At 41.5% G+C, this 15777-nt stretch overlaps 2 protein-coding genes across 2 annotated transcripts in view; one reads left to right on the top strand and one right to left on the bottom strand.

The window, feature by feature from the left end:
* Positions 1-2631: 2631 nt before the first annotated feature.
* baxb (BCL2 associated X, apoptosis regulator b) lies at positions 2632-9725 on the bottom strand. Its single transcript, XM_024011180.3, has 6 exons — positions 9450-9725; positions 9250-9280; positions 6140-6304; positions 3848-3986; positions 3634-3738; positions 2632-3113 (listed from the first exon to the last, which is right to left on the bottom strand). Exons 1-6 carry the CDS (start codon positions 9469-9471, stop codon positions 2970-2972), a joined length of 606 nt encoding a protein of 201 aa, XP_023866948.1. The 5' UTR covers positions 9472-9725; the 3' UTR covers positions 2632-2969.
* A 168-nt stretch (positions 9726-9893) lies between these two features.
* Positions 9894-15777, top strand: part of aldh16a1 (aldehyde dehydrogenase 16 family, member A1) — a 24346-nt gene continuing 18462 nt past the window's right edge. Inside the window, exons 1-3 of the mRNA XM_024011181.2 lie at positions 9894-10219; positions 15207-15306; positions 15468-15594. Coding sequence (XP_023866949.1) covers positions 10133-10219; positions 15207-15306; positions 15468-15594 — 314 coding nt within the window. The 5' untranslated portion in view covers positions 9894-10132. The remainder of the gene's footprint in view (positions 10220-15206; positions 15307-15467; positions 15595-15777) is intronic.

Genomic DNA, 15777 nt, shown 5'->3' with positions numbered 1-15777 from the left:
GAATCAAGAACTGTATAAAATATATTTCAATGGAATGTTTATTATTTACCTTTTATATTTTTGAAATGTGTAAAGAAAAAATATGAATAAACAGTAATAATTTAACCAAGTTTGTGAAAAAAAAGAGACTTAAACACAGTTCTATTATTAAAAGTATGAAAGTTTGAAAGTGAATGCTAATTAAACTGAAAAACTATTCTCATTTACAGATAGGAAAATAAAACAAGAATAATAAAACGAAATACCCACAAAATTAACTGGAAAAACAAACAAATCCAATTTAAAGAGAAAACGTCAAAAACTCTATAAAAATATTAAAAGCTTATGCCAAAATTTTCTATTTGTGTCCTGTGCATTTTTTGGTACATTTAGCATCACGACTGATATTATGGAGCTGACTGACTCATGTTGAGTACTTTTAGGGGTCATAGTTAAAACATGATTATTGCAGAACAAACATCATCGTCAACTCATATTTATTTTGTTTATCCTAATAAAATGTCACATTTAATACATTATACATTCAAGTCAAACGTTCCAGACGTTATTTTGTAATCAAAATACATGTTTCATACATTTCCATAAACCTAAAGATTCAATCGGTATTCATGTGTTATTTCTGTATAATATTGTATTGAAAAATAATGACCTCTCTGTTAAAACCAATCACATAACATGATGCTTGGCTGTCTGTTATGCTTACACTGGTTTCTCATTTCAGGCACAGATACCCTAGTCTAGCAGGATACCAACAAACATGATGATATACCCTTATTTATTTTATTTTACCGTTATTTTACCAGGTAAGTTGACTGAGAACACGTTCTCATTTGCAGCAACGACCTGGGGAATAGTTACAGGGGAGAGGAGGGGGATGAATGAGCCAATTGTAAACTGGGGATTATTAGGTGACCGTGATGGTTGAGGGCCAGATTGGGAATTTAGCCAGGACACCGGGGTTAACACCCCTACTCTTACGATAAGTGCCATGGGATCTTTAATGACCTCAGAGAGTCAGGACACCCGTTTAACGTCCCATCCGAAAGACAGCACCCTACACAGAGCAGTGTCCCCAATCACTGCCCTGGGGCATTGGGATCTTTGTTTAGACCAGAGGAAAGAGTGCCTCCTACTGGCCCTCCAACACCACTTCCAGCAGCACCTGGTCTCCCATCCAGGGACTGACCAGGACCAACCCTGCTTAGCTTCAGAAGCAAGCCAGCAGTGGTATGCAGGGTGGTATGCTGCTGGCCACCACATGATTTCACATGTGAAATTTCGACATATAACATCTTATTTCACATGTGAAATTTCACATGTGAAATCATTTGAAACCATGTGGTTTTGGAACACTTCATATCATATACATTTTTGTTGTTGCAGTTTCACATGTGAAAAATCACATTTGAAATCATATTTACACGTGAAATAACTGTTCACATGTTGAGCAGAAATGTTCACATTTGAAAACAAAAGAGACACATGTGAGCTCAGTTGTTCACATGTGAAACCAGTTGTTCACATGTATTCAACATAGAGTTCACACCACCCTTTCATATGTGAGAATATCATGTTTTCACCTCACACGTGAATTGCAGTTTCACACATGAAAGACTTTCAAATGTTGTGAGGTGTAGTTTCTTAGTATCACATGTTGATATTTTGCAATTTCATATTATCACGTGTTGCTTTAACATGTTATCACATTAACTTCCCATAAGATCACATGTTAAACACGTGAAATTCATGTATTCTTTCCCGTAAGGGTAGTGAGACAAAATGTACTGAGCTCTGCCCCAACACTTTGGTTTCATTACTGTAGGTCAATATATACAGTGCCTTCAGAACGTATTCACACTCCTTTGTGATACAGCCTGAATTTAAAATGGATAACATTGAGATTCTGTGTCATTGATCCACACACAATACCCCATAATTTCTAAGTGGAATTATGTTTTTAGATTTTTTTAAACTAATTAATAAAAAATGAAAAGCTGAAATGTCTCGAGTCAATAAGTATTCAACCCCTTTTGTTATGGCAAGCCTAAATAAGTTCAGGAGTAAAAATTTGCTTAACAAGTCCCATAATAAATTGCATGGACTCATTGTGTGTGCAATAATGGTGTTTAAAACAGAATAATTTGCCACACCAACATTAGACAACTACACAGAAAACCCTAAAATTACTGAAATAATTCAATTAAATCAATGATGAGAGAAAAGTCAGATTAACTGATGACTAAAATAGCAGTGCAGATGACACTCTTTTGCTAAGTGCAGAGATGTAGAGTATTTTGTGTAGATCATTGACAAAATAATGCATTAAATCCCTTTTAATCCCACTGTAACACTACAGAATGTGGAAAAAGTCAAGGGGTGTAAATCATTTTTGAAGGCACTGATAAAAAGGAGTTTTATTTTATTTAAGCATTATTTTACCAGGTAAGTTTGACTGAGAACACATTCTCACTTACAGCAACCACCTGGGGAATAGTTGCAGGGGAGAGGAGGGGGGATGAATGAGCCAATTGTAAACTGGGGATGATTAGGTGACCGTGATGGTATGAGGGCCAGATTGGGAATTTAGCCAGGACATCAGGGTTAACACCCCTCTCATACAATATGTGCCATGGGATCTTTACTGACCACAGAGAGTCAGGACATGTTTTAATGTCCAATCCAAAAGACAGCACCCTACACGGGGGAATGCCCCCAATCTTTGCACTGGGATTTCTTTTTTTTTTTTTTTTACCAGAGGAAAGATTGCCTCCTACTGGCTCTCCAACACCACTTTCAGCAGCATCTGGTCATCTTATTTATCCTGAGCAAACCAGAAGGTAGATAACTAATAATACATGGACTAGGTAAACAAATGTATTTGTGTGTGTGCACGCCCACGCGTTTGCGTGTCATGCCACACAATTGCGTTTGAACTGGAGTGGAACTGTGTGTGTGTGTGTGTGTGTGTGTCAGGTCCTCCTGGCCAGTTTCCAGGTGATAACACTACCCAGTATGACACCTCCGAGGAAGACCAGGATGATCCCTGAGGACCAGGCACTCATAGAGGACATCTTCTCCACCTGCACACGTGCCAGCTCAGCAAAACTGTTCATCTGGGTAGAGAGAAAGATAGGGGGGGGAAAGAGAAAGAGGGGGAACAAAGAAAGATGAGGAGAAAGGGGGAGAAAAGAAAGAGGAGAAAAGAAAGGGGGGAGAAATAAAATGGAGAGAAAGAAAGAGGGCAGAAAGAAAGAGAAATCAATGACAATCCAAGTTCCGTTTTTTCTAACAATAGTTAACACCACATAATTTATTTTTATGTAACCTTTATTTAATTAGGGTTGTCAGTTAAGAACAAATTCTTATTTACAATGACGGCATATCCCGGCCAAGGCTTGGCCAATTGTGCACTGCCCTATGGGACTCCCAATCACGGCCGGATGTGATTCCGCCTGGATTCGAACCAGGGACCGTAGTGACGCCTCTTGCACTGAGATGTAGTGCCTAGACCGCTGCGCCACTACTCTACAACCAATACCAAGTTTATATCAATATAGAATATTGCCAATTTGGTTTATTTTAATACAAAGGGGAAACACTTGGGGGCAGCCTCTGATGGTATCCATAGCTTACCCATCCTCCATGTTTCTGGATCCAATCCAGTAATTTGTTTCTGAAGTACTCCAGAGTCCACTTCAGAATGTCCTTCACTAACTGGGGGATGTTAGCAATCACCACCTAACAGAGACAAAAAGAGTGATTTAATACACACACGCTCACACACACTGATTGTACTGTACATCCAATAATAATAATAACAAAGTAACAAGAACACTGTATAACATACCTTGACAGCTATCCTCCCTGCTACGTAAAACAGCACAGCAATTCTCTCCCAGGTGATTTGACTGTCCTCAAATACCTTTTCTACCAACTTCCAGTAGCTGGTCTTGCTGGTCATTTTCCCCACCATTCCATCTATCGCACTGGAGGTAGGGTAGGAATTAGACTACTGACTTAGACCATTGTAAACTAACACACAGATAGACACACATACAGTACCAGTCAAAAGTTGGGTCACACCTACCCATTCAAGGGTTTTTCTTTATTTTTTACTATTGTAGAATAATAGTGAAGACATCAAAACTGTGAAATAACACATATGGAATCATGTAGTAACCAGAAAAGTGTTAAACAAATCAAAAAATACATTATATTTGAGATTCTTCAAACAGCCACCCTTTTCCTTGATGACAGATTTGCACACTCTTGACATTCTCTCAACCATTGTCACCAGGTAGTCACCTGGAATGCATTTCAATTAACAGGTGTGCCTTCTTAAAAGTTAATTTGTGGAATTTCTTTCCTTCTTAATGCGTTGCGCCAATCAGTTGTGTTGTGACAAGGGGAGGGGTATACAGAAGATAGCCCTACTTGGTATTATGGCAAGAACAGCTCAAATAAGCAAAGAGAAACCACAGTCTATCATTACTTTAAGATATGAAGGTCAGTCAATATGGAACATTTCAAGAACTTTGAACGTTTCTTCAAGTGCAGTCGCAAAAACCGTCAAGCGCTATGATGAAACTGGCTCTCATGAGGACCGCCACAGGAAAGGAAGACCCAGAGTTACCTCTGCTGCAGAGGAGAAGTTCATTAGAGTAAAGAGTTAGATGCACTATTGTAAAGTGGTTGTTCCACTGGATATCATAAGGTGAATGCACCAATTTGTAGGTCGCTCTGGATAAGAGCGTCTGCTAAATGACTTAAATGTAAATGTTAACAGCCTCAGAAATTGCAGCCCAAATAAATTTGTTCAAGTGACAGACACATCTCAACATCAACTGTTCAGATGAGACTGTGAATAAGTCTTTCATGCACAAATTGCTGCAAAGAAACCACTACTAAAGTGGAAATTTGTCCTTTGGTCTGGAGTCCAAATTGGAACGTTTTGGTTCCAACCGCCGTGTCTGTGAACGGATGATCTCCGCATGTATATTTCCCACCGTAAAGCATGGAGGAGGAGGAGGGGGTGTGATGGTGTGGGGATGCTTTGCTGTCTGTGATTTATTTAGAATTCAAGGCACACTTAACCAGCATGGCTATCACAGCATTCTGCAGCGATACGCCATCCCATCTGGTTTGCGCTTAGTGGGACTATCATTTGTTTCTCAACAGGACAATGACCCAACACACCTCCAGGCTGTGTAAAGGCTATTTTACCAAGAAGGAGGGTGATGGAGTGCTGCATCAGATCACCTGGCCTCCACAATCATCCGACCTCAACCCAATTGAGATGGTTTGCGATAAGTCGGAACGCAGAGTGAAGGAAAAGCTGCCAACAAGTGCTCAGCATGTGTGGGAACTCCTTCAACACTGTTGGAAAAGCATTCCAGGTGAAGCTGATTGAGAGAATGCCAAGAGTGTGCAAAGCTGTCATCAAGGCAAAGGGTGGCTATTTGAAGAATCTCAAATATGAAATATATTTGAATTTGTATAACACTTCTTTGGTTACTACGTGACTCCGTATGTGTTATTTCAAAGTTTTGATGTCTTCACTATTATTCTATAATGTAGAAAATAGTAAAAATAAAGAAAATCCCTTGAATGAGTAAGTGTTCTAAAACTTTTGACCGGTAGTGTACTCTATATTCATATTTGTTTACCTACCCAGCAAACCAAAATTGGTTCCCAGAACATTCGTTAGGTTGCGGCAAATGTTCTCATAACACAAAACCTGTCCAGTTGTGCTGATGATTATACAGTGTTTGTATAAAACATTTGCCTGATGTCTTCTGGGAACTTTCTTGCAACATTTAGTTTTCGTTATTACATTACCTGCAAATCTAATGAGAACATTTGGGGAATGTCCTGTTGTGATTATTACAAATGTTGTGCACAACATTTTAGTGAATGTTAGGAGAACATCCCAAGGATATTTAATTTAAAACATTTTCTGAAGAAGGCTCATGTTAGATAAAGCCCTAACTGGAACTTAATGTGATTCTTAGATAATGTTATGGGAATGTTCCCAGTTTGCTGGGTAGTCTTTGCATCAAATTCATCAATGTGAATTCACAAGAATAACAGTTTGAGAAATTGAACAGGTACTGTAAGACACAAAGCAATGGCAACTGACTCGTCCAGCTTCCCGTCCTTCTTGACGGCGTCTCCGATGGTCCGTATCATCATGGCTAGCTGTGAGACAATCTTCTGCTCCTGATCACTCTCCACCTCCTGGGTTTCTGTGGAGACCACTACCAGGATGTCTGATGACACCTCATCCAGCTGCTCCTGCATCACTCTGGGGATGAGAGAGCATTCTGGTCCAGAAACACTCCTTCTTAGAGCACATAGCTGGGGAGTGGGGCTGGGGCGGCCGGTAGCCTAGTGGTTAGAGCGTTGGACCAGTAACCGAAAGGTTGCTTGATCGAATCCCCGAGCTGACAAGGTAAAAATCTGTCCCACTGTTCCTAGGCCGTCATTGTAAATAAGAATTTGTTCTTAACTGACTTGCCTAGTTCAATTGAAAAAATTGCCTACTGTGTGTCAAACTAAACTACTGTTGTCACGACACAGTGTCTGACGGTTTTCATTTCTTCCTTGCACTTAGCTGATAATGTAGAGAATACATAATTTTTTTGCCGTCTGTTTGGTCAATTCCCAACCCCATGGAAAGTGCACACGCATACACATCCAAGCAAGAGGCTGGAAGCAGCCAGTGGTATTAAATACTTTAAAGTACTACTTAAGTAGTTTTTGGGGGTATCTGTACTTTACTATTTATATTTTTGACAACTTTTACTTCACTACATTCCCAAAGAAAATAATGTACTTTGTTCTTCATTGCACAGTGCACATTTTCAAGAGAACATCTCTGGTATCTCTACTGCCTCTGATCTGGTGGACTCACTAAACACAAACGCTTTGCTTGTAAATTATGTCGTGTTAGTGTTAGTGTGCCCCTGGCGATCTGTATTTTTTTTTTTAAATAAACACACAAATTGTGCCATCTGGTTTGCTTAATATAAGGAATTTGAAATTATTTATATTTTAACTTTTGATACTTACAGTTGAAGTCGGAAGTTTACATACACTTAGGTTGGAGTCATATAAACTCATTTTTCAACCACTACACAAATTTCTTGTTAACAAACCTATAGTTTTGTCAAGTCAGTTAGGACATCTACTTTATGCATGACACAAGTAATTTTCCCAACAATTGTTTACAGCAGATTATTTCACGTATAATTCACTGTATCACAATTCCAGTTGTCAGAAGTTTCACATACACTAAGTTGACTGTGCTTTAAACAGCTTGGAAAATTCAAGAAAAGTATGTCATGTGCTTTAGAAGCTTCTGATTGACTAAAAATGATGTCAATTAGCCTATTGGAGTGTAACTGTGGATGTATTTCAAGGCCTACCTTCAAACTCAGTGCCTCTTTGCTTGACATCATGGGAAAATCAAAAGAAATCAGCCAAGACCTCAGAAAAAATTGTAGACCTCACAAATATGGTTCATCCCTTGGAGCAATTTCCAAACGCCTGAAGGTACCACGTTCATCTGTACAAACATAGTACGCAAGTATAAACACCATGGGACCACGCAGCTGTCATACTGCTCAGGAAGGAGACGCGTTCTGTCTCCTAATGATGAACGTACTTTGGTGCGAAAAGTGTAATCAATCCAGAGAACAACAGCAACGGACCTTGTGAGATGCTGGAGGAAAGGATACAAAAGTATCTATATCCACAGTAAAACAAGTCCTATAACGACATAACTGAACGGCCGATCAGCAAGATGAAGCCACTGTCCAAAACCTCCATAAAAAGCCAGACTACGGTTTGCAACTGCAACATGGGACAAAGATCGTACTTTTGGAGAAATGTCCTCTGGTCTGATGAAACAAAAATAGAACTGTTTGGCTATAATGACCATTGTCATGTTTGGAGGAAAAGGGGAGGCTTGAAAGCCGAAGAACCCATTCAACCGTGAAGCACGGGGGTGGCAGCATCACCTCACAATACTGTGATATTATTTTTGAACCATGCTGGTCTTTTTAATGAACATCTTGGCCATGTTCTGTTATAATCCTCACCTGGCACAGCCAGAGAGAGGACTGGCCACCCCTCATAGCCTGGTTCTCTTAGGTTTCTTCCTAGGTTTTGGCCTTTCTAGGGAGTTTTTCCTAGCCACCGTGGGTTCTACACATGCATTGGCTTGCTGTTTGGGGTTTTAAAGGCTGGGTTTCTGTACAGCACTTTAAAAATATCAGCTGATGTACGAAGGCTATATAATTAAATTTGATTTGATCATGTTGTGGGGTTTGCTTTGCTGCAGGAGGGACTGGTGCACTTCACAAAGATAGATAGCATCATGAGGCAGGAAAATTGATGTGGAATATTTTAAGCAGCATCTCAAGACATGCAGTCGGAAGTTAAAGCTTAGTCGCAAATGGGTGTTTCCAAATGGACAATGACCCCAAGCATACTTCCAAAGTTCTGTGCAAAATGGCTTAAGGACCACAAAGTCAAGGTTATGGAGTGGCCATCGAACAAAAGCCCTGACCTCAATCCTATAGAAAACTTGTGGGCAGAACTGAAAAAGTGTGTGCGAGCAAGGAGACCTACAAACCTGACTCAGTTACACAGTTGTCAGGAAGAATGGGCAAAAATTCACCCAACTTATTGTGTGAGACTTGTGGAAGGCTACCGAAACATTTGACCCAAGTTAACAATTTAAAGGCAATGCTACAAAATACTAATTGGAGTGTATGTAAACTCTCGACCCCACTGGGAATGTGATGAAGAAATAAAAGGCTGAAATACAATCATTCCTACTCTACTATAATTCTGACATTTCACATTCTTAAAATAAAGTGGTGATCCTAACTGACCTAAGACAGGGAATTTTTACTTGGACTAAATGTCAGGAATTGTGAAAAACTGAGTTTAAATGTATTTGGCTAAGGTGTATGTAAACTTCTGACTTCAACTATAAGTATATTTTAGCAATTGTATTTACTTTGATACTTAAGTACATTTAAAACCAAATACTTCACTCAAGTAGTATTTTACTGGGTGACTTTCACTTAGACATGAGTCATTTTCTATTACTGAAGTATGATAATTGGGTACTTATCCCACCACTAGAAGCAGCACAGGGTCAGCCACAGGTTTACAGCTAGGAGTGTCGATAAGATGCGTCTTTCTGGTTATTTTTAAGTATCTGTGAAAGTGACTCACCTATTCAGCAGGACCTCTCCTACTCTGTAATCTGTAGAACAAATAAAACATTTAACCAAAATCAGCTTAGATCTAAACAACATAAAAAAGAATTATGAATGTAAAATAGAACAGAATCATGATAGCTAGCAATGACAATGTACTGATAACTTGGTAACGTTGTTGCAGTGATGAGACATTGCACTGGCAGACCTAGCTACCTGATGTCTCTACACACGCCATTGGCAGTCCACACACCGCCAAAACGATAGCTAACGTTAGCTACTATCACCGTAACTTCAGAAAACTTCAGTATCGCAATTGTAGTTTTTTTCTTATAACATAAACCTATTATAGCTCTATTTGACATACGATGTTGCTGCTGTTTTCTCTCTATTAAGAAAATACTACATTCCTTAGAGATAATATGCAGAATCTACAAACGCCTGAAATAAGAAAGACCACAGACAGTAACAAGACCGGACAGCAAAACGAAAGTGGAGAGCAGACGAGCAGCGAACAGACAATCGGCGCATGCGCATTGTCAACATGGGTCCACACGCTAATGTGTCCGTGAAGAAACCGACACCGTACACAACATGGTAGCTAGTTGATTTTTGTCCGACTAGTTAAAGCAAAGAGGGCAGCGACGAAGCTAGTAAAGTAGGGGGGAGTTAGTGCGACAGGGAAGAACAATATTTCTTCATTCAGCACGTTGCAGTTCGTCGTGGGGAACTTTTCTTTTGATATCTGAACTCTCAGACCACAGAATTAGCAAAGCTAGCTAGCATTATTTCTGGTTAGCACGCTGACGGACTACAGAGCAAGCAAGCCAGTGTCTGATATATAGTCTTCTTGTTGATGATCAATATAAGTTAAAAGTTACTTCTTGCAACATTGTGTAATGGCTGGCAGCACCTCCAAGACAATACACGATATCTTTCAATCTATGGAGTACGGACCGAGTAGTTCCAGCACTGCTACTGCTCAGGTAAAAACAAAAAAAACATGTATTTGCTGCACAAGTGTCGAGATATTGGTTGCATAGGTCTAAGTAGTAGTAAGACACATACCTTCGAGGTCAATTTACTCGAAATAAAGAACATTTTGTTCGAATTTCACCCATGTAATGACATTTAACTTATCTTTCTCGTCACGTTTTACATCATGTTTTAGATAATAGGAGTTAGCTGGCTATTACCATGTGAAGTTTATTACGGTAACTAACTCAAAGGCAGTCATGTGAGATGTGGTCTTGGGGATCAAGTTGGATGGGATCTTCTGTAGAGAACAGCAGTCTCTTTCAACAGCTAACCACCTAACATGTCCAGATTACGTTTCAGAAATGTAGTTTTTGCTAGATTATGTGCAGTATGATGTGCTTGGAACTAGTGAAAAGTGTATCCTGACCTCCCTACTCTCTGTGTTAGAGGTGTCTGTCTCTGCAGCCAATCAAATGTGACCAACTCAGAATTGGTCTCATTCATGTCTACCTGTCCAGATTTGAATAGGCCCACATTATAAGTAGGGCTGACCCCAATTAGTTGTCTGGTCGATTGTTTGGTGCTTAGGCTGTTGGTCAACCAAGATTGTTTTAACCGAGCAGTGACAAATATATACAGTACCAGTCAAATGTTTGGACACGCCTACTAATTCCAGGGTTTTTCTTTATATTATTTTCTAAATTGTAGAATAATAGTGAAGACATCAACTATGAAATAGCACATATGGAATCATGTAGTAACCAATAGTGTTAAACAAATCAAAATATGAATCTTCAAAGTAGCCACCCTTTGCCTTGACAGCTTTGCACACTCTTGACATTCTCTCAACCAGTTTCATGAGGTAGTCAGCTGGAATGCATTTCAATTAACAGGTGTGCCTTGTTAAAAGTTAATTTGTGGAATTTCTTTCCTTAATGTGTTTGAGCCAATCAGTTGTGTTGTGACAAGGTAGGAGTGGTATACAGAACATATACCTAATTGGTAAAAGACCAAGTCCATATTATGGCAAGAATACCTTGAATAAGCAAATAGAAATGTCCATTATTACTTTTTGGAAAATTTCAAAAACTTTGAACGTTTCTTCAAGTGCAGTAGCAAAAACCATCAAATGCTATGATGAAACTGGCTCTCATGAGGACCGCCACAGTGAAGAGGCGACTCCAGGATGCTGCCCTTATAGGCAGAGTTGCAGAGAAAAAGCCATATCTCAGACTGGCCAATAAAAATAAAAGATTAAGATGAGCAAAAGAACACAGACACTGGACAGAGGAACTCTGCCTAGAAGGCCAGCATCCTGGAGTCGCCTCTTCACTGTTGACGTTGAGACTGGTGTTTTGCGGGTACTATTTAATGAAGCTGCCAGTTGAGGACTTGAGGTGTCTTTTTCTCAAACTAGACACTAATGTACAAGGACATTTCTAGGTGACCCCAAACTTTTGAACGGTAGTGTGTGTGTACAGTTGAAGTTGGAAGTTTTCATACACCTTAGCCAAATACATTTGAACTCAGTTTTTCACAATTACTAACATTTAATCCTAGTAAAAAATACCCTGTCTTAGGTCAGTTAGGATCACCACTTTATTTTAAGAATGTGCAATGTCAGAATTATAGTAGAGAGAATTATTTATTTCAGCTTTTATTTCTTTCATCACATTCCCAGTGGGTCAGAATTGTTTATTTTTTTTAAATGTTTTATTATCCCCCATTTCTCCCCAATTTCGTGGTATCCAATTGTTAGTAGTTACTGTCTTGTCTCATCGCTACAACTCCCGTACGGGCTCGGGAGAGACGACGGTCGAGAGCCATGCGTCCTCCGAAACACAACCCAACCAAGCCGCACTGCTTCTTAACACAGCACGCATCCAACCCGGAAGCCAGCTGCACCAATGTGTCGGAGGAAACACCGTACACCTAGCGACCTGGTCAGCACGCACTGTGCCAGTCCCGCCACGGGAGTCGCTAGTGCGCGATGAGACTAGGATATCCCTACCGGCCAAACCCTCCCTATCCCGGACGACGCTAGGCCTATTGTGCGTCGCCCCACGGACCTCCCGGTCGCGTACGGCTGCGACAGGGCCTGGGCTCGAACCCAGAGTCTCTGGTGGCACAGCTAGCAGTGCCTTAGACCACTGCGCCACCCGGGAGGCCCGTGGGTCAGAAGTTTACATACACTCAATTGGTATTTGGTAGCATTGCCTTTAAATTGTTTGGGTCAAACGTTTCGGGTAGCCTTCAACAAGCTTCCCACAATAAGTTGGGTGAATTTTGGCCCATTCCTCCTGACAGAGCTGGTGTAACTGAGTCAGGTTTGTAGGCCTCCTTGCTCGCACACATTTTTTTCAGTTCTGCCCACAAGTTTTCTATAGGATTGAGGTCAGGGCTTTGTGATGGCCACTCCAATACCTTGACTTTGTTGTCCTTAAGCCATTTTGCCACAACTTTGGAAGTATGCTTGGGGTCATTGTCCATTTGGAAACACCCATTTGCGACTAAGCTTTAACTTCCTGACTGATGTCTTGAGATGTTGCTTCAATATATCCACACGATTTTCCCGCCTCATGATGCCATCTATTTTGTGAAGTGCACCAGTCCCTCCTGCAGCAAAGCACCCCCACAACATGATGCTGCCACCCCCGTGCTTCACGTTGGGATGGTGTTCTTCAGCTTGCAAGCCTCCCCCTTTTCCCTCCAAACATAACGATGGTCATTATGGCCAAACAGTTATACATTTACATTTTACATTTTACCATTTAAGTCATTTAGCAGACGCTCTTATCCAGGAGCGACTTACAAAATTGGTGCATTCACCCTTATGATATCCAGTGGAACAATCCACTATTACAATAGTGCATCTAATCTTTTAAGGGGGGGGGGGGGTTAGAAGGATTACTTTATCCTACCTAGGTATTCCTTAAAGAGGTGGGGTTTCAGGTGTCTCCGGAAGGTGGTGATTGAACTCCGCTGACCTGGCGTCGTGAGGGAGTTTGTTCCACCGATTGGGGTGCCAGAGCAGCGAACAGTTTGACTGGGCTGAGCGGGAACTGTAACTTCCTCCAGAGGTAGGGGAGGCGAGCAGGCCAGAGGTGGATGAACGCAGTGCCCTTGTTTTGGGGTGTAGGGCCTGATCAGAGCCTGAAGGTAGCGGAGTGCCAGTTCCCACTCACAGCTCACGTAAGGCAAAAGCACCATGGTCTTGTAACGGATGCGAGCTTCAACTGGAAGCCAGTGGAGAGAGCGGAGGAGCGGGGTGACGTGAGAGAACTTGGGAAGTTGAACACCAGAACGGGCTGCCGGCGTTCGTGGATGAGTTGTAGGGGTTTAATGGCACAGGCAGGGAGACCCCAGCAACAGCGAGTTGCAGTAATCCAGACGGGAGATGACAAGGTGCCTGGATTAGGACTGCGCCGCTTCCTGCGTGAGGCAGGGTCGTACTCTGCGAATGTTGTAGAGCAATGAACCTACAGGAACGGGTCACCGCCTTGATATGTTAGTTGAGAACGACAGGGTGTTGTCCAGGATCACGCCAAGGTTCTTAGCACTCTGGGAGAGGAACAAATGGAAGTTGTTCAAACGTGATGGGAGATCATGGAACGGGCAGGTCCTTCCCCGGGAGGAAGAGCAGCTGCGTCTTGCCGAGGTTCAGCTTGAGGTGGTGATCATCACCACACTGATTATGTCTGCCAGACATGCAGAGATGCGATTCACCACCTGGTTATCAAGGGGGGAAAGGAGAAGATTAATTGTGTGTCGTCTGCATAGCATATGATAGGAGAGACATGTGAGGATATGACAGAAGCCAAGTGACTTGGTGTAATAGGCGAGAAAGGAGAGGGCCTAGAACAGAGCCCTGGGGACACCAGTGGTGAGAGCACGTGGTGCGGAGACAAGATTCTCGCCACGCCACCTGGTAGGAGCGACCTGTCAGGTAGGACGCAATCCAAGCGTGGGCCGCGCCGGAGATGCCCAYCTCGGAGAGGGTGGAGAGGAGGATCTGATGGTTCACAGTATAATAATTATATATAGTTATATAGTTATATTTTTGTTTCATCAGACCAGAGGACATTTCTCCAAAAAGTACGATCTTTGTCCCCATGTGCAGTTGCAAACCGTAGTCTAGCATTTTTATGGCGGTTTTGGAGCAGTGGCTTCTTCCTTGCTGAGCGGCCTTTCAGGTTATGTCGATTTATAAGACTCGTTTACTGTGGATATAGATACTTTTGTACCTCCAGCATCTTCACAAGGTCCTTTGCTGTTGTTCTGGGATTGATTTGCACTTTTCGCACCAAAGTACGTTCATCTCTAAGAGACAGAACGCATCTCCTTCCTGAGCTGTATGACAGCTGCGTGGTCCCATGGTGTTTATACTAGCGTACTATTGTTTGTACAGATGAACGTGGTACCTTCAGGCGTTTGTAAATTGCTCCCAAGGATGAACCAGACTTGTGGAGGTCTACATTTTAGTTTTTTTTTAGGAGGTTTTGGCTGATTTCTTTTGATTTTCCCATGATGTCAAGCAAAGAGGCACTGAGTTTGAAGGTAGGCTTTGAAATACATGCACAGGTACACCTCCAATTGACTAAAATGATGTCAATTAGCCTATCAGAAGCTTCTAAAGCCATTTAGAAAATTTTCTGGAATTTTCCAAGCTATTAAAGGCACAGTCAACTTAGTGTATGTAAACTTCTGATCCACTGGAATTGTGATACAGTGAAATAATCTGTCTGTAAACAATTGTTCGGCGAGTCGGTTAGATGTCCTAACCGACACGCCAAAACTATAGTTTGTTAGCAAGAAATGTATGGAGTGGTTGAAAAACAAGTTTTAATGACTCCAACCTAAGTGTATGTATACTTCCGACTTCAACTGTATGTATGTATATATATATATATATATATAAAATTTCCCTATCCTCCATTGTATAGCCTACTCTCTCATACACACTGATGTAAGCTCTATCTCTGTATCTTTCCTCAGGCTTGGCTTGAGTCTCAGTCTCGTGCTCTCGGTCTGTTCATCGATGGAAAGTTTGTCCGTTCTGCAGACAGACAGACATGCGATGTGACCGACTCTTCAGGTAAAAAAGATAACCTACAGGGGAGCCATCCCCTTAATTTAGTATTGTTGTTCTATCTATATCTCTTGTCCTCCACTGCCCACTGTTTTCTCTTGTTATATTTAAAATTCATCATCAATAAAATAGTATTTTGCCATGTTTTTCTCCCACTCCCTCCCTAGGTGGTCCTGTGTGTAGTACTGTGTGTGCTCTGGATGAGGATGCATCCCTGTCTGTGTCCTCTGGGGCCAGTGGCTTCAAGGCCTGGAGTGCTCTTCCCTGTCATCTCAGAGCCAAGACTCTACTCAAGTAGCTACACACCACCCCTTTACCTCTGTCTAGGGTTCACTGATACACCTTTACCTCTGTCTAGGGTTGACTGATACACCCCTTTACCTCTGTCTAGGGTTGACTGATACACCCCTTTACCTCTGTCTAGGGTTGACTGATACACCCGCACCCTTATACTTGTCTAGGGTTGACTGATACCCC

Source organism: Salvelinus sp. IW2-2015, linkage group LG20 (genome assembly GCF_002910315.2).
Source record: "Salvelinus sp. IW2-2015 linkage group LG20, ASM291031v2, whole genome shotgun sequence".
Lineage (NCBI taxonomy): Eukaryota > Metazoa > Chordata > Actinopteri > Salmoniformes > Salmonidae > Salvelinus > Salvelinus sp. IW2-2015.
Note: the sequence above shows the minus strand (reverse complement) of the source record. Positions and strands in the feature narration are given on the sequence as shown.

Excerpts from the sequence above, each read along its gene's own strand:
- baxb (XM_024011180.3), bottom strand. The coding sequence starts at position 9,471 with ATGGCGTGTGTAGAGACATCAG. Across the intron at positions 3,987-6,139 it reads AAGGACGGGAAGCTGGACGA|TGCGATAGATGGAATGGTGG; the intron begins GTCAGTTGCCAT and ends CCCTACCTCCAG. Across the intron at positions 3,739-3,847 it reads CAGGGAGGATAGCTGTCAAG|GTGGTGATTGCTAACATCCC; the intron begins GTATGTTATACA and ends TGTCTCTGTTAG.